General features: G+C 44.7%; 1 protein-coding gene and 1 long non-coding RNA gene across 3 annotated transcripts; one reads left to right on the plus strand and one right to left on the minus strand.

Annotated features, from left to right (window-relative positions):
- Nucleotides 1-1,050: 1,050 nt before the first annotated feature.
- Nucleotides 1,051-25,221, minus strand: USHBP1 (USH1 protein network component harmonin binding protein 1). Of its 2 annotated transcripts, none has more exons than XM_051972108.1 (15): nt 25,083-25,221; nt 21,551-21,622; nt 21,056-21,222; nt 14,594-14,700; nt 14,197-14,330; nt 13,873-14,106; nt 13,065-13,187; nt 11,871-11,956; nt 11,642-11,782; nt 10,475-10,651; nt 10,091-10,340; nt 9,346-9,555; nt 8,067-8,155; nt 7,803-7,925; nt 1,051-7,448 (listed from the first exon to the last, which is right to left on the minus strand). In XM_051972108.1, exons 2-15 carry the CDS (start codon nt 21,602-21,604, stop codon nt 7,268-7,270), a joined length of 2,076 nt encoding a protein of 691 aa, XP_051828068.1. In that variant the 5' UTR covers nt 21,605-21,622; nt 25,083-25,221; the 3' UTR covers nt 1,051-7,267. The 2 variants fall into 2 exon arrangements, with proteins under 2 accessions (XP_051828068.1, XP_051828067.1); XM_051972107.1 differs by having other exon boundaries at nt 11,871-11,959.
- Nucleotides 14,734-23,093, plus strand: LOC127545073 (uncharacterized). The gene is made up of 4 exons (XR_007949590.1): nt 14,734-16,022; nt 18,891-19,012; nt 20,526-20,636; nt 21,998-23,093. It is a non-coding gene; the product is annotated as an uncharacterized LOC127545073 (long non-coding RNA).
- Nucleotides 25,222-26,030: the final 809 nt, after the last annotated feature.

Consider the following 26,030-nt stretch of genomic DNA (forward strand, 5'->3'; position numbering starts at 1 on the left):
ACATTTCATTTTTTCACTAAAGTGATTTCCCTAAAATTCAGTCCAATTTTGTCACACTCTCCCTCTCTTCAGTCAATAAACTCCAATGATTCCCTACTGTTTCCAGGATCATTTTTGAAAAAATGCTGTTTCTTACATCTTACTTTCTGGCAGGTACTCTTCGATCCAGTGATACTGACCTCCTGGCTGTCCCACTAACAAGACATTCATTCTCTTGTTATTTGCTCTGGCTGTCCTCCATGCCTGTGATGCTCTCCCTCCTCATCTCTGCCTACTGCCTTCCCTGGCTTCCTTTAAATATCAACTCAAATCTCATCTTCTATGGGAAATCTTTCTCACACCCCTACTTCAGTGGGGGTTACTTTTTTGTTTGTCTGAATGTAATTTGTTTGCATGTATTTGTTTGCCTGGTGTGTCTCCCATGAGACTGTAAGCTTCTTGGAGGCAAAAACTGTCTTTTGCTCCTTTTTGTATCTCCAATAATTAATTTAACACTGTGCTTGGCATATGGGAGCTGCTTGATAAATGTACATTGATACTGATTGATATCAACACTGAGAGATTGGAAGAGCGTTCAGAGACCAGTAACTAAAGGATACAGAAACACCTCTAGTCTGTGTCACGTGAAGATCAGCTGAAGAAACTATAGATGTTTTGCTTGGAGAAGAGAAGACTCTGTATATGTTTATGTTGTGTGTAGTAGGGTGTGGTATGTATGGGTTGTGTTGTGTGTGTTGTGTTGGGGGAGGGATATGATCAAAATCTTTAAATATTTGAATAGCTATGACTCAGAGATTGGATGAGACTTGTTCAGTTTGGCCCCAGAGGGCAGAACCAGGGACCTGTAACAGATACATGTTGCAAAAAGACAAAATTTTGCTAGATATTAGGGGAAAACTTCCCCTAAAATAAGCTTTCTCTAAACAAAGTGGACTGCCTTAGGAAGGGGGCCAAGGGATCCTTCTTCGTCAGAGGTTTTCCGGCAGAGATTATTAGAATAGTATAATATTAAGTAGCATTTATATAAATAGCACTTCAAGGTCCCCAAAAGTCTTTACAAATATTTTTGTCTTTAATCTTCAAAACAACCTTCGCAGTTAGTTGCTATAATTATTCCCACTTTACAAATGAGGAAACAGATAGAGAGGTTAAATGATTTGCCCAGCTAGCAGAGGCAGAATTTGAACCCAAGGCTTCCTGAACAGACATGTATTTATAGGATTCCTTTTATGTATGAGTTATACTTAATGGCCATGAGATTTCTTCCTACTCTCAAATTCTTAATATACCACAAGAAATGACTGTATTGGTCATTTGATGGAAAACTAAGGAGTGATTGAAAAATTATGGTATTTTATACACCATTCATTTACTGAAATGCAAATCATTGCAAAGTAAATCTAACTGAATTTATTGATTATAGAATCATAAACCTAGAATTGACAGAGATCTCAGACTCTAATCCAACTCTCTTATTTTTCTAGATGAGGAAACTGAGGCTCAAGATAAATGACTTTACCCAGCTCACACAGAAAAGAATTGTCAACATTGGTATTTGAATCTGACTCTTGTCCTCTCTATTGTACTATGCTTGGTTAAATCAAGCTTACTACAATTTTTTTTTTAAAGAAAAAGTTAGCTATGTTATCGAAGGATCAGAGATTGAGTGAGATAATATTTGTTAAGTGCTTGGCATAGAGTCTAGCACACTAATAAATGCTATTTCCTTCTTGCTTCCCTTCTGTCCCCAATAGCTTCATTTCTACCCTCCTCTCAGTGTCTAGTCTCTCCTCCATCCTAGTTAGTTTTCTACTCCCACTGCCCATGACTTGCTAATCATCAAATCCAATGATCTTTTCTTCATCTTCATCCTTCTTAAGAACCCCTAATCCCCCAAAACCTTTGACATTACCTTCTATTCTCAGTGACTACTCATTTCTCCTTTTCTGGTTTTTTGAACTCTAAGACCCCCAGCTTTGAATCCTATCATCCCATGAACCTCTTCCCAATTCCTTAATGTGGGTGTCCATCCTGTGCCCTAAGTCCTTCTCTTCTGGGTCAATTTCATTTCAATTACCACCTCTTTGCAGGGACTCCTACAGTCACATCTTTGGACCAGACAGACTTTGGTTCTAAGCTCAAGCTTTCATAATACTACCCTGAACTCTATCTTTAGCTACCTTAAGGATATCTTTCTATGCCCATATAGATTTAAAAATCAGTATAGCATGGCAAGAGTTTTCAGTGGCTCCCTATTTTCTCTAAGAAAAAACTATATTATTGGATTATATACCATCTAGGAGAGGGAATGGGGGAAGGGGGGAAAATTGGAACAAATTGGAACAAGTAGGAGTGGGAGCACAGGGAGAACACAAGCCATTATGTCAGGACTTGAGTTCCAATCCAGGCTCACATGCCTACTAACTGTATGATCTTGGAGAAATCAATTAAACTCAATCAGTCCCCCACTCCAAACGCAACCTCTTCCATTTAGAATTTAAAGTCATTCACAGTGACTATTCTTTTAGCCTGCTTTCACCTTACTCTCTCTGTCTCTCCATTCCAGACAAACCGGTCTATTTGCTATTCCCTGTACACAATGTACAGCTGTCTCCTCATGCTTGGAATGCTCCTTCACCTGACCTTTGCCTCTTGCAATCCCTAACTGCCTTTGATTCCATCTCCCTGTGACAATCTGTGAGATTGTCTTTTCCATTTCCCTAATTTTTATCGCTTTCTCTCCCATGTCCCAGAAATGACTTTTGTAATCCAAGATTCAAGCCTAGTGCATTTCTATAAGACTTTCCGCCTTGGTGGAAAGGATTGCTGGGAAGTCGGGTCCTCTCTCTGGAAGTAGGAAGCTCAATTTCTACTTTCCCGGTTACAACCTTTATTCCCTGGAGTAGTGCTCTTCCCCAACGAGGAGAGTGTTATACACTCACAACTGGTTACACTTTGTATTGACTTCCCTATTTCTGCCAGAGGCTCCACCATTTTTCCAGGCTCCAGGTTTCATAATAATGACAATATCCTGGAATCCTCATTCTCCCTCACCAGCACATTCTATGAGTTGTTGGATCTTGTCATTTCTACCTCTACAAGAGGGCGGCTAGATTGCACCATATTGGATAGAATGCCTGAAGGTCAGGAGTATATCTTCAAATTTGACCTCAGATACTTATTAGGTGAGTGAGCCTGGGCAAGTCACTTCACCTGTTTGCCTTAGTTTCCTCATCCGTAAAATGAACAGGAGAAGGAACGGGCAAACCACTCCAGGACCTTCACCAAGAAAAGCCCAAAAGAATGGCAACAAGTCTCATACGTGGTCTCCCTCTCTTTTCCCGCCCATCCTACGCACCTCTGCCAGAGAGATATTCCTGAAGCTCATAGCTGACCATGTGACTCTCCTACTCAATCAACTCCAGTGAATTTCTTTTGCTTTTAGGATCAATGATAAACTCCTTCATTAAGGCTTAAAAGCCCTACACAATCTACCTTTTCGATCTCTCTCCCCTCATACTGCCAATTCAACTAAATTGACTTTCTCTCTGATCTATCTTTATTACCATGGAGGAGACCAGCCTTCTCCCAGTCACCCGGACTTAAAACCTCCCCATCCTTCTCAACTCCTCTCTTACAATCGCTCTGTTTATCCAACTTTGTTGTCTTGTCTCAGATTTCTGCTTCACATCCTTCAAATACCTCCCCTTTTTTCCACTCACAGCCACTGTACTGGTCTCTCTCATTACCCTACACCTAATCTATTGCAAAGAGGCTTCTGTTTGGCCTCCCTGCCTCCAATCCCTTCCATCTCTGAAATAAACCCCACTCAGCTGTCAAAGTGACCCTCATAAAATGCAGATCTGATGGTCACTCTCCTCCTCAACAATCTTCAGTGGCTCCTTAATACCTCCAGGATCCAAGATAAAACACATTATGTAGTGTCAAAGCCCTTCACAATCTTTCTCCTTCCTGTCTGCCCAGTCTTTCTACACTTTCTATGCACTTCAGGATCCAGCAGCACCAGGTCTCTAGGACTCCTTCCTGTGTTTTTCCACTTGTTATGCCCACACCTGCCATATTCTCCCTTCTGCTTTTTTTTATGACTCAATTCAAATCCCTATTTTGTTAAAGCCTTTCATAGTTGCTCATCACCCAGTCCCTTCCACCCTCACCCCTGCCAGTGTCTGCTCTCTGAGATGCCTTTCCACTTCCACGTATCTTGTCCGTACACAGTTGTTTACTGCTTTCCCCGTTAAAATGTGAGCTTCTTAAGAACAGAGACTATGTATTTAATTTTTCTTTGTGTCCCCAGCATAGTGCCTGGAACAGAGTAAGCACTAAATAGATGCTTGTTGACTGATTTCTTCCTCAACATTTCTTGAATCTATTCACACAAAAACCTGGTTAGGCTCTCACTGTTTCTTTCCTGGACAGTTGCAATACATTGCCATTTGGTTTCCCTGCACTCAATCCAGCCTCCAAACAATTGCCAAATTGATATTCCTGAAATGCAAATATGACCATGTCACTTCCTGGCTCAAGAAGTTTCCATGGCTGCCCATTGCCTTTAGGATAAAATATGAATTACCCTATTTGCCATTTAAAGCCTTAGTTTTTGTTTCTTAAAGGTTATAATCCATCCCCCACCCTTATGCCTTTGCACAGAAACCTAGATCTCAATCTATTGATGTGAATCATCTGGACCATAGGATTGCTTGACTTGCTAACATCCTTGAGCTATTTCCACTTGAAGATGGAGATAGTTTAGTAGTATTAATCTGGACTAAGTGCCTGAATCTAAATTTGAACTCAGATCCTCTTGACTCCTGACTGAGCCCTGGTCAGGATTCTCTCCACTGTATCACCTAGCTGCCCATGCCATCTCTTATAAGGACTCCCCCTTGGATCTCACTCTAATATACTTTTTAAAATTAAAAAAATTTTTTACTATAGCTTTTTATTTACAAGTCATATGCATGGGTAATTTTTCAGCATTGACAATTGCAAAACCTTTTGTTCCAACTTTTCTCCTCCTTCCCCCCACTCTCTCCCCAGATGGCAGGTTGACCCATACATGTTAAATTTGTTAAAGTATATGTTAAATACAATATATGTATACATGTCCATACAGTTATTTTGCTGCACAAGAAGAATTGGACTTTGAAATAGTGTACTATTAGTCTGTGAAGGAAATCAAAAATGCAGGCGGACAAAAATTCACTCTAATATACTTTAAAAAAAATTTTTTTTGAGGCAATTGAAGTTAAGTGACTTGTCCAGTGTCACACAGCTAGTGAGATTCCTCTTGGATCTCACACTAATTGCTAGAGGCTCCCACTGTCACATCTTTGGTCCAGACAGACCTTGGTTCTAAGCACAAGCTCTCATAACACTACCCTGATCCTTATCTTCAGTTACTTTAAGGATATCTTCCTATGATTGTCCCATGTAGATCTCAAAATTAGTACAGCAAGGCAAGTTTTCAGTTTTCTTCAAGATTGTAGAGAACAGGGGTAGAGAGATGGCACAGTGAATAGAGCACCAGCCCTGAAATCAGGAGGATCTGACTTCAAATCTGGCCTCACTTAACACTTCCTGGCTGTGTGACCCTGGGCAAGTCGTTTAACCCCAATTATCTCAAGAAAAAAAGGTTATAGAGAATATATCTGTGTTTATCTTTTTTTTTTTTTCTGACAGAAACTTCCTCATCTATATTTTGTCTCTCTCCCAGTGCCTAGGCACAGTATTCTGCGTATTCCAGTCACTCCTGTTTGTGGGAGAAATGACAGACATCCTACAGAAGCCTACTGCCTGCCTGAAATGACCTGGAGATCCAGTACGGAGATACTAAATAACATAGTCTCATCAGAGCTGTCCCACCCATCAGGGACTCGAGATCCAGTACAGCTTCCTGCTTTGGAACCCCCTCAGTCTTCTCTGAGGACTGGTCCAAGCTGAGGCTGATTAGAGAGAGATGATTTATTCAAAGACATAAATAACAGCTTCACTGGAGCTGTCCCACCCATCAGGGACTCTGGGAAGATAACCCATAGCTTAGCCAGACAGAGCCTGTGAATTTAGGAGGCAAATGAGGGAGTCTGGGGGGCCCTCAAGGGAAAAACAGGATCAATAGCTCTAAAGAAGAGTCAAGGAATAGAAGGATGGCTAGCAGGAGAAGACTGGGCCTGAAGCAATTGAAGAAGCAGGAGACAGTCTTTTGTAGAGAAAGTTCTCAAGGAGAGCTGGGTTGATGGTTTCTTTTGGTGGTTAGGAGGAGGGAATGAAAAGGGCCCATACTTTTTCTTGTTCCAGAAGACAGTGGGTTCTGTCTTCCTTCTCTTCCTAAGTTTTCTTTGGCCCTTTAAGATGCTCTGTCCTTTCTGGGTCTGCTCAATGAGCTCACGACCCTCCTCCTCTCCCATCTGCTCCAAGGGCCTGAGTGGTGCCCTCATTTGATGGAACACCAGCTGGTGGGCAGGGAGGGGGCAGAACTGAGTCTGCGCAAACCCTCTCCAAAACAGTGGAGAGCTCCAGGTGACCAGGGAATAGAAGGCCAGTTCTCTCTAGTTGGATATTAGTATATGTCAGTCCAATACCAGATTTTGGCAGAGGGGTTCTAGGCCCAAGTCCAGAGAAGGGGAGCTTGAGAAAGGAGGAAAGAGTCCGAAAGGAGGCCAGGTGGGCAGGGAGGGGGCAGAGCGGAGTCTGAGCAAACCCTCTCCAAAACAGTGGAAAGCCCCAGGTGACCAGAGAATAGAAGGCCATTCCTCTCCAGGTGGACATTGGTGTATGCTAGTCCAATACCAGATTCTGGCAGAGGGGGGCCTAGGCCCAAGTCCAGAGAAGGAGCTTGAGGAAGGAGGAAAGAGTCCGAAAGGAGGCCAGGTGGGCAGGTGCGGCCTTGACAGAGATGGATAGGGCAGGCCCTGGCTGGCTCTGCCATCCTGCGGCTCCACAGATGATCCACAGACCTGTCCTGGAGCGGCAGCAGACACAGGGAGTGTCATGTTTAGATGGACCCTAGTCCAAAAAGACAGGGCCTGTAAGAAAAAGGCTCACGGGTCCTTTCTAGTTCTCAATTATAGGACCTTGTGGGGCCCATCCCCTCAACATCCCCCAACCTCTTCTCCCCAAAGGGGTTTCAGGCTTGGGTGGAGAGAGCCCTGGCTAGGATAGTGGGTGGGGGCGGGCACAGCTAGGTGTGCTGGTGATTAGAACAGGGGGTTCAGGATGGGGGTGTGGGGGGAGAAAGGAACTGGAATCTCTACAGAGAAGTCTCTCCCCAGGGCAGGAGGATTCCAGAGTCCTCCAGAGCCTGGGCGGCTTGGGTCAGGGATTCCAGCTCTTCCTCCTGCTGGGCTGCCATCTGTGCTATCTGCTGCTCCAGGGTCTGCTGCTGCTGCTCCTGCTTCCGCTGGGCTCCCCGGAAGGCCAGCACCAGGGCACTGTGGGCAAGGAGGCCAGAGGCACTGGAGGAGCCCTCCTAGTGCCCTTTCAGTGCCACATGGGCCTTTCCCCCCAAGGGAAGGCTTAGTTATACACTTCTATGTTCTCTGACCCTCCCAGCTCTGACTTTTTATGTTGTAAGGTCCCTCCCAAGTGGGACATTCTGGGTTCTAAGGGCCCTCCCAGTTCTGATGTTCTATGTTCTATTAAATTGATCAGAAGTCCCAGAGGTCAGAGTCAGGGTCTGCTGACTTCCATGTGTAGCATTTGATTCCCGCAGTGAGCGAGGGCTTGGAAAGGAGACAGGGTTGGAAGGAGGGGTTTGGGGAAGTCCACTTGTTGGCTAGACTAACCTATGGGCCTTGCAGAAGTCATTGGTAAGCTCCAAACACTGGGCTCTCTGGGTCCGCTCGTCCTGAGCCATCTGTTCCAGTGACGCTTGTAGCTTCCCCAGCTGTCCTTGTAGCTCTTGGGCCCTGGTTCCCCAGACGTGGGGTGGAGGAAGATGGACATATGGGGCCTTCCTTCCTGCCCTCTGCAGGCACATGGCTGTGGGGCAGAACATCCTCAGAGCATTCTCAGTTGCTCATGATCACCCCTTGGAGGGAGGTACCCACCGAGTCAGGGAATTGGTAAGTTCCTGCAGCATGTCCTCTGAGTCCCGTGGTCCCCCTAGCCAGGTTGTCTGGTCCCCCTCTCCAGGAGCCTGGAGTAATGATACCAATAGGTCAGCTTTCAAAGCACTTTTCCCTGTGACAACTCCAGGAAGTACATTGAACAACTAAAATCACCCTCATTTTATTTTTTAACAGTATTTTATTTTTCCAAATACATGCAAAGATAGTTTTCTCTTTTTCTCTTTTATTTTTTAAAGATTGTTTTTAACATTCACTTCTGCAAAATTTTGTGTTCTAAATTCTTCTCCCTCCCTTTCTTCTCTCCCCTCCCCAAGATGGCAAGCAATCCGATATAAATTAAACATGTGCACCCTCATTTTAGAAATGAAGAAACTAATGTCCTGATTGGAGATGTAATTTTACCAAAGTCACATAGAAAGTCAGTGACAGCCGGTCGGTCATCAGACATTTTAAGTGCCAACCATGTGCTAGTCCTGAGAATACAAAGAAAGGTTAAAAAAAAATCCCTGATCTCAAGGAGCTCAAAAGTCTGGACTCTGCAAATGGGGTGTTTCATGCAAGGAACAGGAAGGTCAGTGTCACTCAATCCAAAAATATATGGAGAGTAGTAAGCTTAAATAAGCAGAAGGGTCAGGTTAATAAAGAGCTAGGAATATCAAATGTTGTTATTCAGTCATTTTAGCCACATCCAATTCTTCGTGACCCCATTTGGGGTTTTCCTGGCAAAGATAATGGACTGCTTTGCCATTTCCTTGCATATCAAAGAGAGAACTTTATATGTGATCTCTGAGATGATAATTTCATGGGAGAAGAGGGTCTAGGACAGAGCCTTAGGGATTACTGACAATTAGATTCAGGAGAACTATGGGGACTGGATGTGGATCACAACATAGTATTTCACCTTTTTTGTTGTTTTCTTGCATTTTGTTTTTTTTTTTTTTCTCTCAATTTTTTACCTTTTTGATCTGATTTTTCTTGTGTGTATAGAAGAAATGTCCGTGTTTAACCTATATTGAATTACTTGCCTTCTAGGGGAGAGGTGGGGAGAAGGAAGGGAGAAAAATTTGGAACACAAGGTTTTGCAAGGGTGAACATTGAGAACTATCTTTCTTGTATTCTGAAAATAAAAAGTGGCTCTAGTCACCAACCTCACAGTCCGGGCTCTTTCTACCATGTTGTTCTGCCCCAAACTCACGGGCGTCTCCACAGAACCTAAGGACTTCCTCCTCCTCTCCTCCCTCCCCCCAAAGGCGCTCACCCACGCTCCAGAGCTGCTGTCACTGTCACTGTCACTGCTCTCTGAGCGGTGGGCATCGGGAGGTCTGCCTTGGCCCAGCTGCCACCGAAGCTGCTCCAGGAGCAGGAGGTAGAGAGTGCCCTGTGCCCGGTGGGCCGCATCTCTTAGCTCCAGTGCCCGCTTCTCCTTCTTCACCAGCTGCAGCTTCAGTGTCAGGTCTGCCAGGGCCTCCTGTGGGCAGGAACATGGGCAGAGCTGAGTTCCTCCCTCCTGCTTGTTCCATGCTTTTCTCCAGGGCTGGGCACCGAGCCCCCCCCCCTGAAGAGATACTGAGACCTGAAGAGGGCCATTTGGGGCACAACGAGTGAAGGATCAAACTGGGTGTTCAGGCTCCGAGGGACAGTTTCTTGGGCATCTGCCTGAGTTCTCACCCGGCCTTTGCACGGCAATGAATGGAGGTTTGACAATAAGATGGGAGTATTCCAATCCCATAACTGGCCTAAGGTTCTCCCAGTCCACACATTAAGTGGATAAAGAGCCCTCCCAGCTCCCTAATGTCCTTTTTATTTCTGACATTCTACGTTCCACGCCTTTCCCAGCTCTGGTCCTCTGTGTTCTAAGTGCCCCCTGACCCTCACCCTTTGTGAAAATCTCCCTTCTAAGATTGCTCTTCCAATATTCTGTGTTCTGAAGTCATTTCTGCAGCTAAGAGTTGGCGGTTGAGGAGGACAGGAGAGGGCAGTGGAGGGTTGCTGGGGGCACCTACCCTCATGGCGGCCAGCTCTTGCTGGATCTCCGTCTTTTCCAGCCGCGGCAGCTCCAGGTTAGGCTGAGTCCCCAGCATCGCCTGGAAGACGGCTTCCTCCCGAAGCATACTGGGCCCGTGGCCTGGTCTGGGGGCTGGCTCGGGGGGCACCTTCACCAGGGCCTGGTGGGCCCGGAGCCTCCCAATATAACCCTGCAGGAGTGCTGCTACCTCCAGTTCTGTGGGTGCATCTACACTGCTGCCCTCAGGGCTGCAAGACACAGAAGCCATGGCACTCCGGCGAAGCTCAGGCGGCCGTGCCAGCCCAAACACCCCTGTGGCCGTTCCTGCCCTGCTTCCCACCTCTTGGGGCTGGCAGGCTCAATGCCCCCTGGGTCCACGTACCTTGCGTAGACACGAGCCAGGATGCCAGCCTCCGCAGGATCCTCCTCAGACAAAAGCCGCTGCGCCTCTGCCATGGCTGACTCTGTCCTGCCTTCTCTGGTCCGTGGGCCTGGCCCAGGCCTCGTGTCCACTGTCCGCAGGTCCAGCAGCACCCCATAGGCCTCCACGCACTGATCACTGCCAGACACAAGCCTGCTCAGAGCCCCCGCCTATACCTCTCCCCCCGTCCTCCGTATCCTCCCTCTCTCCGTCCTGAGTCTCTCCAGCATCCTGTGTAAGGTCACCTGCCTCGCTTTCCCCTCCAGAGCCATGTGGGTCCAGTAGCCAGATATAGACCCGATCTAGACCAATTCCTCCATTTTACAGGTGAGGAAACTGAGTCCCAGAGAGAGGAAGGGGCTCATCCAAAGTCAGAGAGCTAAGTAGAGACGGGAGATGGCCCTGGGTGGAGTGAGAGGCTTGGCTTTTTTAAGCTCTCACTTTGACTGAGGCAACAGTGATTAAGTCTAGATTAAAAAACATGGAAATCTAGTTTTTCTCCTGAACTCAAGTTTCTTGGTAAATCTCCAAGATCTTCTGCTTTTCTCACATTCCCTGACCCACAGAGCAAGGAAGAGGAACTGATATACTATTTGAATCCCACCCACTACCAAGTTCAGACCCTCCCTCAGCCACCATCACACCACGGAGCGAATAGAACACTGAGTCTGGAGTCAGGAAGATATAAAATTCAAATCCCAACTCAGATTCTTTACCGGCTGCATGACCCTAGATAAGTCACATAATTGCTCTTTGCCTAAAGGTCCTGATCTGCAGGATGATCAGGTCAGAATTAGATCTCTTCTTCAGGCTCTAAATCGATGACCCCGGAAGGTCTTGTAGCCATCTCTTGATAGCCAGGTCATTATCTTTCCTTCCCAATTATTTCAGCACCTAGCTCACAATCCTTTCCATCCCCACCTCTTTCAACCTCCCTGACTTCCATGATCTCTGGCTCCAGTCTACCTCTGCAGAACCCAATAAAGGTCATTATCTTACATAGCTCATCTAGATGTTGCTCCACCAAAAACTCAAGCTTTTATCTTGGGCGCCAGGTAGGCTTCCCTGTTAAATCTATGTAGCGATGGCCCCCTTGGGGCAGCCGCTGGCTCTTACCCATCGGCTCACCTGTACTGCAGGGCTAGGCGCAGGGCAGTAGCCTCGGCCTCCCTCTGTCCCAGCTGCATGCTCAGCCCCTCCGAGTGGCCCTTGCAGGACTGCAGGGCCCCCAGCATCGTCTGGTTGAAGCATTTGAGCCTCTGGATAGTCCTGGGCGGGGAGAGGAAACAGGAGAGAAGGGGCCAAGGCTCGGAGCAGGTGGAACGACCCCCTAGCCCAGAGCGTCACAGGTTTTTACCTCCGGAGCTGCTCCATTTGGGCATCCAGGTCCTGCAGCTCTGGTGTGAGGGGTGCTGGGGTCCCAGGACTGGCGATATTTTGCAGCTGCTGTGGCAAGGGGTGAGATGCCCTAAGAGAGGACCTGAAGCTGTGTCCCCACCATCATGGGGATTCTGGTCACCCTAAAAAAGCCTGGATTTCAGCTGTAATGGGAATTTTGATTTACCATGGAGGCGTCAGACTAGGGGCAAAGGTTGGCAGGGGCCCTCTCCTAGCCCACAATAAGGTAGACAGGAATAGGGCAGGCATTTTTAACCTGGTGTCCATGGGCTCCAAGAGAACCCTGTACTTTGATAGGAAGCTATATATTATATAGCAATATAGTATATAAATAAAACTATATATATGTTTGTGTGTATATATATGTATGTATATATATTCACTACTCTTGCAGTTTCCTTGGTAATGCTATTTAGTTCATTTTATCCATTTAAACACATTCTGCCACAAGTGGATCCCTTCCAGGGCCTCCTTTTTGGGAAGGGTCCAAGTTTGCCATCTTCATTCCTCCCTCCTAGCTCCACTTCTGACTTTTCAGGCTTCTACACCAAGCTCTCTCCCACGGGGATCTTCCCCCGCTCCCCCTGGGCCCTTTCAGTGTCCTTTGGTACACCGTGTCTCCCGTTAGACTGAAAGCTCTGGAAGCCGAGGACCGGCTTTTTGGCCTGTACTTGTATCCCCGAGACTTCGGGACAGTGTCCAACACACAGTATTTAAGACGTGCTCTTTCCCCTGCATTACTCCGAGAAGTGGCTTCCTCGTTCTGCCAAATTGGCCCAAGATATAAAAACACTAAAAAGTCCTGATATGGGCGGCACACGGGACAGAGCATCAGGAGCCCCTGGGTTCAAATCCAGCCTCATACATTTATTAGCAGTGTGACCCTGGGCATTTCATCCTGATTGTCTCCAAAAAAACAAAACAAAAAAACTCCTGATGTAGGAGAAAGAACCTGGAGACCTGGATTTGAGCCATTAAACTGTGGTCAAGTTACTCCTTTTTGCTTAGCCTCAGTTACTTCATCTGTAAAATGGGGATAATCTTTACACTACCTTCATCCCAGGACAGTTGTGAAGAAAGGGTCCCGTAGAGCTTTCAGTACCACAGAACCTTTCGATACCACAGAAATGCCAGCCACGATGCTGGTACCCACCTGGGCCCTCCAGAGCTCCCCATCTGGCCCTGGGCTGCTGGACCTGCTCATGGAGCTGTCCTGGCTGAGGGGGGGCGGAGGAGACAAGTCCAGCTTCAGGAGAGATTCGTGAAGCTCCCAGACCTGGAGGGGGAGGTGGGCCAGGGCAGTCATGAGTGATGGAAAGCTCCACAACCAGCCTATCTCCGATACTGGTTCAATTTCCTGCCCCATCCTGGATCCTCCTCCACCCAAGACCTCTTTTCTTCAATAATTATCCTCTCTCCTTTCATACCTCATCTCCCTTCTCCCTTCCCCCCCAAGGCTTCCCAACTGAAAACCCCTCCCTCGAGCTTCCCATTAAGAAGTTGCCTCCACTGGCCCTAGAATCAGCAGGACCTGAGTTCAAATCTGACCTCAGACACTTAACACTTCCTAACCGTGTGACCCTGGGCAAGTCACTTAACCCCAATTGCCTCAGCAAAAAAGAAAAAAGTTTCCTCATCACTTGAGAACTATGTAGTGTTAATTGGAGAATAGGAGGCTGATTCTCCCTTTTCATAGAAGAGGTTCCCAGAGAATAGGGAGCGGGAAAGGAGGAGAAAGAGGAAAAATTTGGAACACAAGGTTTTGCAAAGATGAATGTTGAAAACTATCTTTGCATGTATTTGGAAAAACTAAATAATATAAAAATAAAATTTAAAGAGAGAGAGAATAGGAACCTGACTGTTTCTTCTCTCTTAGAATATAGCCTTCTTGAGGACAGGGGATGCTCTTCCTTCCAGACCAAGGGCCTCCTTCCCCACCCAATGCTTCCCTCCAAACCCACCTCTCTCTGGAGCTTCTCCTTTTCATCCTGGAGGGCCTGTAAGGAGGCCTGATCCTGGGCCAACTCCTCTTCCTTGCTTTTCAGAGAGCCCCGGAGGCCGGCGTTCTGCTCAGCCAGGCTCAGGGCCTCCTGTTTGTAGCCGACCCTCTCCTGCTCAGGGATCCCCTCCTCTTGGCTGACAGGGCCCCAGCTCCTGACCAGCTCCTCCAGCCTTTGCAGCGGCCATGATTTCTCCTGAGAGCCCATACAGAGAGGATCGGACTCCAGACACGGAGCCTGTGTCCTTCCACCTGGGGCTTCCCTAATTGATTGGGAGATGCTCACCTCATCAGCCTTGCCAGGCTCTTCTGGGCCTAGCGGGGTTGAGGCAGGGAGGCTGGAGGCTTGTTGGCGACAAGAGGCTGCCGCCTTCTCCAAGGACTCAACCGCCTGCTGCAGGGCCAGGTACAGGTTGGGGCCTGGGGAGTAGGGACCAAGGAATCCTGAACTCCAGGGGTTGGGGGGAAGGGGAGGGGAGACATGCTGCGATGATCCTAGGAGGGAGAGAGGCTGAAACTTGGATGAGGTGGGAACCTCCAAGGAGAGGCACAAAGGTGAATTCTGTGAGTTACACTGGTCGAAAGTTATAGGGAGGGGGAACATTAAATAATAGTTTAAGGCAGCCAGGGAATTTTAACAGCCTTCTAAGACAACAGCCCTCTGGAGTGTGAAGGAGGCTCACCTTCCTGAGCATCCTTTCCTGAAGGCTGGTGGAACTGAGAAGGGGGTGAGCGGGGCAGCTTTCCAGAAGTCAGATGGCTGCTGGGCTCTGAGGAAATCTGCCCATCCCTAAAGAAACCAAGGGATACGGGGACCATCAGAGCATAGGTTCACAGGTTCCTCCTACTGTGGCCCCTGCTGATCTTTATCCTCTCTCTTTCCATCTCTCTCTCTTTCTCTCCATCTCTCTCTCTTCCCCTCCTCCCTCTCTCTCTTCCATCTCTCCTTCCCTCTCTCCATCTCTCTCTCTTCCCCTCCTCCCTTTCTCTCTCTTCCTCTCTCTCTCTTCTCTTCTTCCCTTTTCTCTCTCTTCTATCTCTCCTTCTCTCTCTCCATCTCTCTCTCTTTCCCTGCTCCCTTTCTCTCTCTCTCTCCATCTCTTTCCCTCCCTTTCTCTCTCTCTCCATCTCTTTCTCTCTTCTCTCTTTCCCTCCCTTTCTCTCTCTCTCTCCATCTTTTTCTCTCTTCTATCTTTCCCTCCCTCTCTCTCTCTCCATCTTTTTCTCTCTTCTATCTTTCCCTCCCTTTCTCTCTCTCCATCTCTTTTTCTCTCTTCTATCTCTCCTTCCCTCTCTCCATCTCTCTCTCTTTCCCTGCTCTGTTTCTCTCTCTCTCTCCATCTCTTTCTCTTTCCCTCCCTTTCTCTTTCTCTCCATCTCTTTCTCTCTTCTCTCTTTCCCTCCCTTTCTCTCTCTCTATCTTTTTCTCTCTTCTATCTTTCCCTCCCTTTCTCTCTCTCCATCTCTTTTTCTCTCTTCTATCTCTCCTTCCCTCTCTCCATCTCTCTCTTCTCCTCCTCCCTTTCTCTCTCTATCTCTTTCTCTCTCCCTTTCTCTCCATCTTTCTCTCTCCATCTCTTTTTCTCTTCTTCTGTCTCTCCCTCCATCTCTCTCTCTTTTTCTCTTTCCCTTCCACCCTCTTTCTTTCTCCTCCCCCTCCCCACACGTACACATACACTCATCCCTCCAACTACCAGGGCACTTTCTCCTGATGGTCCTGGGAGAGAAGGCAGCCTTGGGGTCTAGGGTACTTGTTCCAAGGGCAAAAGAGTCTGTACCCAGGGAAGGAGGGAACCCTAGGGGCAATAAAGAGGAATGAAGAGGGAGGGAAGCCAGAAGGAGGATATGAGCACATAAATATGCATGCATGCATCCACACGCGTCCATGGGGACCTGCATGCTCATAAATGTGTGAGGCATGGAATGTTGTGAAAGGAAATGATTTTGTGGCTATGGAGAAGCAGGGCAAAGTTCACAAGCCCAGAAATTCTTCATCCAGCTCGGACCCTGTGACTTCCATGGAACTCCAGGGACAGGATGGGAACTTCCCCTATCTTATCTGGAACTGAGCTAAATGTAGCCTCTGGGCTGACTTGCTGAGCCTAGGGGATGGTAACCTTAGGAATCTGTATATCCTTTTACAGACAATTCTGGGGGTGAAGGTGGGGGTGGGGGGTAGGGGGAATAGGGGAAACTAGACTAGAAGGTCACACAAGAGACATAATGTTTTTGAAATAACAAATTTTAAAATGCCTAAGAACAGTCTCAATGAGTGGAGGGGGAACTAATTTAGAATGCAATTTTTAAAAAAGAATGTTAATGTGAGGTGATTCAGATCAGTTTTAAGGGTCTTGTGATGGGGAGAGCCATCTGCACTCAGGTGGGGACTGAGTGTGGATCACAAAATAGTATTTTCACCTTTTTAAAAAAATTGGTTTTTGTTTGCTTTTTGTTTTCTTTCTCATTTTTTTCCCTTTTTGATCTGCTTTTTCTTGTGCAGTAATTGGGGAAATGTATAGAAGAATTGCATGTGTTTAGCATATATTGGATTATTTGCCACCTAGGGGGTGGAGGGCAAAAGGAGGGAAAAATTTTGGAACACAAGGTTTTGCAAGGGTGAATGTTGAAAATTATCTGGGGATATGTTTTGAAAATAAAAAAAGCTTTAATAAAAATATTTAAAATTAAAATAAAATGTCATTGGGAAATATTTAACAAAATAAATAAATAACATCGTTGATTTTAGTAAGTCTAAATGGCAGACTGGCTAGTAGGATGGGTACAGTAGAACAGAAATAGCAAAATATAGCACAAAAACAGCTAACCAATCAGTCCCAGGGATGAACAGCTGATAGGGATGTCGACCTCAAAGCCTCATTGCAGTTGAAGGCCAGCAGGTAGCAGCAGAGAGCAGCATGGCACAGGGATGCCCGTTGCTGGGGGTAATCAAGCAGGATGGGACCCTCAGCTCAGATGGCTTGATGACCTTGTTGGAGATCATCTCCACTAGCTGTCCCTCCTGTGCATTTGTTCCAGTACTTAGCACAGAACCTGGTCCATAGTAGGTACAAGCTTTTTTTTAATTTTTAATTTTTTTTTTTTTACAAAATTTTACAAATTAAAAAAAAATTGTAATAATAGCTTATTTTCAAAATTTGTAATTAAAAAATTGTAATAATAGCTTTTTATTTTCAAAATACATGCAAAGATAGTTTTCAACATCCATCCTTGCCAAACCTTGTGTTCTAAGTTTTTCTCCCATTCTTCTCCCCAGCCCCCTCTCCCAGAAAGTAAGCAATCCAATAGAGGTTAAAAATGTACAATTCTTCTATATATATTTCCACATTTGTCACTCTGCACAAGAAAAATCAGATCAAAATAGAAAAAAATAAGAAAGAAAAAAAAGGTAATCAAATAACAATTTAAAAAGTGAAAATACTATGTTGTGATCCCGGGTACAAGCTTAATAGCTATTGATTGATCAGCCACAAGTGCTCCTTACTTCTGCTCCTCCCTGAAATGATCAACTTCCTCCCCACTGGCAGTATGGCAGCCAGTGAAAACAATCTGCCTCTGTGTCTCTCTTATTTTGTTATGCATTTGATTAAATATCTTTTATTTTGAACTAGTGAATAAATGCTGACTTACAAACCTGGGGTAACTTTCCAGGGGCTTACAACTAACTTGTACAAATCCTTCTATTAAAATCCTTTATTCAATAAAAGTATCATCTTAAAAGTTAGGAAGGTCTGGCTTTAAATTTTAATTCTGAAGATCTTAGTAAGTCAAATAATCTCTTTGATTCTCAAAGAGTAAAATTTGAGTAAAATGGGAGTCCTGATAAATGAATAAAATCAATAAATAAGTGAAAAATATATAATTTACATATAAGAAAAAATGTATGTGAAATTCTTTGTAACCTTTTAAGCATTATGTGAATGTCATATATACAGGCAGCAGCATTGCATGGTAGATTCAATTGAATTGAATAAACATTTATTATGTGACATGCCTCATGCTAAGTCTGCCTCATGATGACTGTGTGATCCCAGGAAATTCATTTAACTTCTTAGTGGCTTCTTAAACTTTTTCCACTTGTGACAATTTTTCACATGAAACATTTTTATATGATCTCAGCTATATTGGTACATAAAATAGATATATAAATCAAACATTTACTGATAATAAATTATAATTTTGGTATCCTCCACACTCAATTATGAGACCTTCTATGAGATCACAACCCAGTTTAAGATGCTGGGCTCTAGTGATGTTAAACTCAAAGAGGGACAGCTAACCTGTAGATCAAATATCGCCTTAGAAAATCATATTTTAACATCATAGATTTTGTTAAATATTTCCCAATTATGTCTTAATCTAATAAAGTCTACACTTGAGAGTATTGTGGGATGCTCCTGGGCTGTGGGGCCCATAATTCGGCTCTAGAAGCCAGTCCATTTCAAAACTGTTAGTTTCATGATCCAACCATTCTGGAGAACAATTTAGAACTATGCCCAAAAGACTATAAAATTGTGCATACCTTTTGATCCACCAGTGCCACTAGTGGGTCTGTATCCCTAAAAAATCATAAAGGAGGGAAAAGGACCCACATGTGCAAAAATGTTTGTAGTGGTCCTATTTGTGGTAGAAAAGAACTGGAAAATGGGTAGATGTCCATCAATTGGGGAATGGAATATTATTGTTCTATTAAAAAAGAAAGAAAGACCAAGAAAACATTGTATACAGCAACAACAAGATTATGAGACAATCAACTCTGATGAACTTGGCTCTTTTCAACAATGAGGTGATTCAAGCCAATTCCAATAGACTAAGATGCGCTCACATCCAGAGAGAGAACTGGCAGACTCAGTGTGGATTAAAGCATAGTGTTTTCACTTTTTTTGGAGGTGGTCTTATTTGCTTGGTTTGTTTTTTCTTTCTCATGTTTTTCCCCCTTTTGATCTGATTTTTCTTATACAGCATGATGAGTATGGAAATATGTTTAGAAGAATTGTACATGTTTAACCTATATTGGATTGCTTGTTATCTGGAGGGAGTGGGGAGAGAAGGGAGAAAAAGTTGGAACACAAGGTTTTGCAAAGGTAAATACTGAAAACTCTTTACATATATTTGGAAAAATAAAAAGCTATTATTAAAAAAAAAAGAAAAGAAATTAGGGGCTGGCTGTGAATCCTAGCTCTGCTATTTACTCTCTAGATATCTGTCACTGAAAGTTTGTGAACCTCAGTTTCCTCATCTATAAAATCAGTAACTAGACTTACCTTTTAGTTCCTGGAAGGTCCCTTCTAGTTCCAGTCTATGATCCTATGGTACTTTCTTTCTAGATCTTCCTTTATAACCTCAATCACTCCCATGTTGCCAACTCTAGTATATACAGCTGCTTCCCAAAGCTGGCATCAGAAGCAGCTGGATGGTACCATGGTACACAGAGCACTAGACCTGAAATCAAGATCTGAATTCAAATCTGGCCACAGACACTTAATAGTTGGGTGATCCTAAGCAAGTGACTTAACCTCTGTCCCAATATCCTGAACTCTAATGTAGGGAATAGTACCTAGGTAGCAAATCAAATATCCAAAGTTTCAACTGAGATAATATTTAATGGTTTTTTTTAAGTGCTTAATACAGTGCCTGGCACATAGTAGGAGCTCTATAAATGCTCAATATCTTCCCTTTCCCTCCTCTGTATCTATACCAGTCTTGACTTTTCATCTAAGTTCCAGACTTGATATTCCATCAGCATCTCCAACTCAACATATTCAAAATCAGCTCCAACTTTCCCCTTTCTTCTGACTTAATTGTTCTTGTCTAACCATTCAGTTGGCTTCCCCATCTCCAGAAACTTTAAGCCATTTTTGACTCTTCCATTTCTCACCTGAATTCCAAATCAATTGGTAATCATATCCAATTAATAATTACAATGAACAATGACAATACAACAATTGCAAGTAATAATTATAATACTCAATTATCAGTTATGACTCTCGAATCCGTGTCCTCTATTTCTATGATTACCCTCATATTATAGGTTCTCGTTGACACTCAGCTGTAACTATCTTCCTTACTGGTCTCCTGTTCTCCGCTCTTTCCTCCTTCAAATCCATCCTTCATACAACTACAAGCATAATCTTCCTTGTCTATAGATCTGCTTGTGTCCTTCCACTTCTCAAAAATCTTCATTGGCTCCCTATTACTTCCTAAGTAAATCAGTTATCAAGCATTTATGAAGTGCATACTATGTGCTAGACGCTGTGCCGGGACCTAAGTATACGAAGACAAATAAAAGTCCTTGATCTCAAGGAGATTATAATCTATTAGAGGAATAATAGTGTGAATGTGTAAAAAATAAGTAGAAAATGGCCAGGGGGGTAGGAGACAGCTGAGTGGTGCAGTAGATAGATTCCCATTATATAGGAAAATAGGTAGACCTGAATTCAAATCCAACCTTGATCATTTACCTCAGTTTCCTTGTCTGTAAAATGGGGACAAAAAATGGCACCTACCTCTCTATGTTGTTATAAAAATAAAATGAGATGTTTGTAAAATGTTTCACAAACCTTAATGTAATATATAAATTCTAATTATTATTATCAGGAAAGGCCCCACATAGAAAGCACGTATGAAATGAATGGTGAAAAAAAAAAAAAAAAAGAAAGAAAGAAATGAATGGTGAAGGCAAGGAGGGACCCTGAGAGGATGATTCAGGTAAGCTTCAAGCAGCTCCTGTCGTTCAGAACCTCTTTTTCCAGTCTTACTTTCTATTTCCCTATGACACATATATGCTCTAACATGCTCTAACTGAACTGGGCAATTCCCTACCCCTGGACGAGAGCAGTAAGATGGCAGGTCCTTGTTGCTGTTTGCCCTCCGTTCTCAAAGAGGCCCATAATTGGATTTAGGTGAGGGAGGCCGGGCCCGGTCACCTGGCTCCCTTCCCTTCCAGAGCCCTCTGGGTCCGAGGCCAGATGGAGATCAGGGCCTGAGATGGCTCTGGATGCAGGGGGAGGCCTGGGCCTTTTTAAGCAGAGGGTCTCAGACTGAGGCTTCACCCATTCAGTGATTACAGCTGGGTAGCTACTGAGACAAAGAATGGTAGCTGAGAGGTCCCCCCAGCCCCGTCCTACCTGTGTCCCTCCAGCTGTGGACGGGCTCCTTGGTCGCTCGGCTCTGCAGGGGTGACCGGGTGCTCTGCGCGTGACTCCTCCGGGGGCAGCCTGGGGACCTCTGGCCCAGCACTGCTTCCCGCCGCTTCTGCCTCCTCCGTGCTCTCCACCACAGGGTCCAGCTCCCCCTGCAAGCATCCTTAGCCTTGGGCACCCGAGGACTCTGACATCCTGGGTCATTCTGGGGGGTTTCCTCTGGCTAAGGGATTCTGGGGATACCTCCGTGGGGCAGAACCTGTGACCCTGAATTTTCTGGAGGGATGAGGGCTTCAGATGGGCAAACAAGCCCCAAGGTTAAGGCACTGGAGGTGGGGAGAACACTGGGCCAGCCCCGGGACCTCCGTATTGTTCCCAACCCACCCTGCCGGACAAAGTGTTCTCACTGTTCTCACACCACCTCTTCCTGTTTTCAGGAAGAACAAAGGGGAGACTTTGGTCTGCCCAGGGATCACTCACTGGGGGCGGCGCTCTCCCCCTCCGACTGCGGGGCCTAGTAGCTCGGCTGCTCATCTCGGGTTTGGGCCTGGTCTGTGGGGAGAGAGAAGGTGGGCCCAGCTGACATCCCCTCAGCCACTCATCCCAAAGGCTTTGGGCCTGTACCTTTCCCCTTTGTCATATTAGACCTCAGTTCTTGGCGTCCCATCCCCACCCAAACATGCTCATCTTCCTGATTCCTCTGTCACTAGCATCTCCATATTCTCAGTCTCCCTGGTCTGAACAACTACAAGCAAAATCTTCCTTGTCTATAGATCGGCTCGTGTCCTTCCACTTCTCAAAAATCTTCCGTGGCTCCCTATTACTTCCCAAGTAAATCAGTTATCAAACACTTGTGAAGTGCATACTATATGCTATATGGTCTGAACTCTTAAAGCCCCCTTATTGTCATTTTTTTTCTTTACCCAGATTCACCCATTGAGTCAACTCTTTGAGTCCAGTCTTCCAACCAGACAATGGCGACAGAATCCCACCAGAGCTCTCCTTCTCTTCCTTACCTGTATGGCCCCTCCCTTGACCTGTTAGCTCAGGTGGAGCTTAGGCCATGAGATATCAGTCACTGACCCAGCAAGAAATATAGACGAAATCCTCAGAAGGGGCAGGAAGAAACTCTTTTTAGAAGGAGGTTTGTACACGACATTCCGATGGATGATACTCTAACCCAAGGCTTCTTAACATTTTTTATGTCCTGGACCTCTTTGGAAGTCAGTTTGTTAAAACCTATGAACTCCTTCTCAGAATAAAATTTTTCAATGCATAAAATAAAAGTGCAAGGGCAGCTAGATGGCAAATGGAGAGAGTACCAGCCCTGGAGTCAGGAGGACCTGAGTTTGAATGCAGCCTCAGATATATCACTTACTAGTTGTGTGACCCTGGGCAAGTCACTTAAGCCCAAAAGCCTGGTCAAAATAATAAAGTCAAGGGCATCCAGTTGGTGCAGTGGACAGAGCACCAGCCCTGAAGTCAGGAGGACCAGAGTTCAAATTGCACTCAAATACTTAGCACTTCTGGCTGTGACCCTGGGCAAGTCACTTAACTCCCATTGCCTCAGCAAAAAATAAAGTAAAAATGTAAAGGATCACAAAAGAAACTAGTTATATTAAAATGCAACTCTCTCTCTCTCTCTCTCACACACACACACACAAACACACACACACACATACATACATACACAGACATATACACATCTGCATCCAGAGAGAGAACTATGGAGACTAAATGTAGATTGAAGCATACTATTTTTACTTTTTTTGTTGTTTGCTTTTTCTTTCATGTGCTTTTCCCTTTTGTTCTGATTTTTCTTTCACAAAATGACTAATATGGAAATATTTTTAAAATGATTGTTCATGTATAACCTACATTGGATTGCTTGCTGTCTTGGGGAAGGAGGGAGGGGAAAAAAACAATTTGCAAATCAAAATCTTTTGGGAATGAAAGTTGAAACCTATCTTTGTTTGTAATTGGAAAAATAAAATATATTTTTTATTTTTAATATATATTTTTAATAAAATACATATTATTACACATAAATTATTTATTTATATTTACATATAATATATAAATAATATTTTTTATAAAAAATATGAATTTTTTTTAAAAGCCAGGAAAAAAAATCCCTGTTCTAACAGCCTCCCTTTCTACCCAAGTTGGAGATCTTTTGCTCACCCTAACTTTTGATAGCTTCCTGCTCCATGAAGCCTCATGCATCACCTACCTGGATTTCTGACTTCTGATAAGGATGTATCCCTCATCACTGTCTCCTTCCCACTCCCAGAATTCAGCAGATGGCCCTTCTCTTCCCAAAGTCCTCATAAGCAATGGGTGTCCTAAACTAGTTTCTCTGCTTGCTTCTAATCTCTCCCCTTTCAGTCTCTTAACACTTAGCACAGTGCCTGGTACACAGTAAACATACATAATATTCATATTAATAATTAATAAAGACTTAATAAAGTCTTTTCATTTCATTTCCTCCTAATGCCAGCCATCTTCTTCCAAAAAACTTTCCCTAGTCAAACCATTTGCTAATACTCTCTTCCTCCTCAAATGACCTTTTATTAAATTTGTCATCCCGTACCTCATAAAAAAGCAAACTGTGAGACTTTTTGTCTTTATATCGTTAATACCTACCCCGCTGTACCTCCTAGATGCCTTTTAAACATTTATTGAATTTAATTGTTGCTTTTAAGTCATGTCCTTCCTCTCATTTTCTGTGGTTTCTTTTGGAGCCTTATGGGAGAAAAGAGTAACTCCTTAGCCAAGAATTCCAAGTTCTCTCCCTGTCTCCTCTTCTACCAAAAACTTAGCAGCCCTTCATCTCCCCACCTTCCCACAAGCACTTCCTGGGTGCTGTGGGAATGACAAAACTAAGAACTCACTGTCAGGCTGGGAAAATCGCTTTGTTCTTCCATCCCTAGAATTACAACACAAGGCTACAGGAGAAGGGGTAGAGGATTGAGATTCGTCTGATAGGGATGGGGTGGATCAGGGAAGACTTCTTGGAGAAGATCCCATTGGAGCAGAGACAAGAAGGAAAGGCAATTGGCAGGCAGATGGAGAAAGAGACATAGTCAGACTCTCTGAACATCCCAGGGGTATTTTATCTGACTACCAGGATCTCCTATCTTCCCTCACAGGCTGCCTGGCACTGGGGTGGGCATACAATGGGCATCAATAAATGCTAGACTTTTGATAACTAAGATGGGCCTTTGGGGGGACCATTATCCTGAGACAGAAATAGCTAAAGTCAAGTTGACCAGTGACTGTCTCTGTGACCTGAGGAGAGTAACCCTCCTTAGTTGGGCTTCAAGTATTCTTATGTATAAAATAGTGTGAACTGCAGGATCTCTTTTTAGGTCCCTTCTAGTTCAGCAGCCTAACAGATTCTGGAGATATTATCAATGTCACAGGATCCAGTGGTTCTTGATCTGTGGGTTGCAGACTCTTGTCAATATTAAAGTTATTACAAAAGCTCCATCTCATGCAATGACTCAGAATAACAAATGAGCAAACAATTTATGTTCTGTAAACTAAACAAAGTCATTTGCCCAAGATCACAAAGGTAGTAAATATCAAAATTTTAAAAATATTCTATTAGTGGAAGTTAGGGGGCTGAGCCCAAAGTACATAGGAAAAGAAAGGCTTTGGAAGCTGAGAAGAGATTCCAAACACAGACCCAGCCAGCATGGGCCCCAGTATCCATCTGACTAGAAGATATTTTTGCTTTTGGGAAGGGTGAGCTGGGGCTCCCCTTCTATTTACCTTGGGAGTTACCAGAGTTGGACAAGTAAATACTGAATTCCAGCTCACAGATTACCTTCCTGGCTGCATTTACCAGACTCCTACTAAGGACCCAACACAGTTCCCCCATCATCCTTCTCTTTACCCAGCCACAAAGGGTCCAAAGCCAAGAGTAAAGATAGGACAGAGAGGTCACAACCCCCAGTGCTGGGCACTAAAGCAGGGCTCCCCAGACCCTCCCATGGGTAATGGGTACCTCCGGCTCACAGTGGAGTCATCAGGCGAAGGAAGGCTTCAAGGGGTCAGGACTCTCCCAGGGCTCCCTGGTACTGATAGAGTGAAAGTCCAGGCCATCAGATAGATTAGTAGGACAATCACTGTCAATAGCCGGTCAGTCCAGTGCCGGAAAGACCAGGGGCTGGACTCAAGGAAATAGGATACAACCTCCCCCGTGTCACGTGGGTCCCTATTGTGTAGCTTCCTCCCCAAGGGCATCTGTTCCCTACACACCCCAGGACCAAAGGCAAGGAAGGAAATGAGGGAGGATAATTGGGGAGTAGTGGGGATGGAGAGAGACCAGGGAGGGTGAGAAACAGGGAGAGAAACAAGGATGCAGGAACTAAAGAGCAATTTTGAGGCAGAACTAAGGGAGTGAAAAGTGAGGATGAAGAAGTGAAAATCAGGGGAAAAAATTTGGGAGAATAAAAATGGGAGAAAAATTTGGGAAGTGAGACTTGGGAAGATGGAAATGGGGAGACCAGGAAAGAGAGAGCAAAAATGTAAATGGAGAATTAAAATTCTAGATAACTAAGGGAAAACAAGACTTTTGAGATACCAGATCTGGATGGACTCTATCCAGTCTGTAATGATGACATCTTAGGATATTAAAAGAAGAGGGTTGGCAGATATGATTGATGAGCCACTGATGGGATTGTGTGGGACAGCATTGTCCACAAAAACAGAGACTCTCAGACTAAGAAAAAGCAAAAGAGGATTTACTGCAATCTCCTGAAAAAGGGCATCTCCCATCTGACAAGGGGTTTGTCAGTACAAGGAAAAGGTAAAGCATAAACTGCAAAACATCAGATTAAATAGCCTGAATGCAGAAGCCCCAGAAGCCCTCACCTTTTTAGGATGGCCTTTTTTCCCTTTGTTTGGGGGAGTCTAGGCTTATATTCTAATCATGGAAATCTAACCCCAAAAC

Source organism: Antechinus flavipes, chromosome 1 (assembly GCF_016432865.1).
Source record: "Antechinus flavipes isolate AdamAnt ecotype Samford, QLD, Australia chromosome 1, AdamAnt_v2, whole genome shotgun sequence".
Classification (NCBI taxonomy): domain Eukaryota; kingdom Metazoa; phylum Chordata; class Mammalia; order Dasyuromorphia; family Dasyuridae; genus Antechinus; species Antechinus flavipes.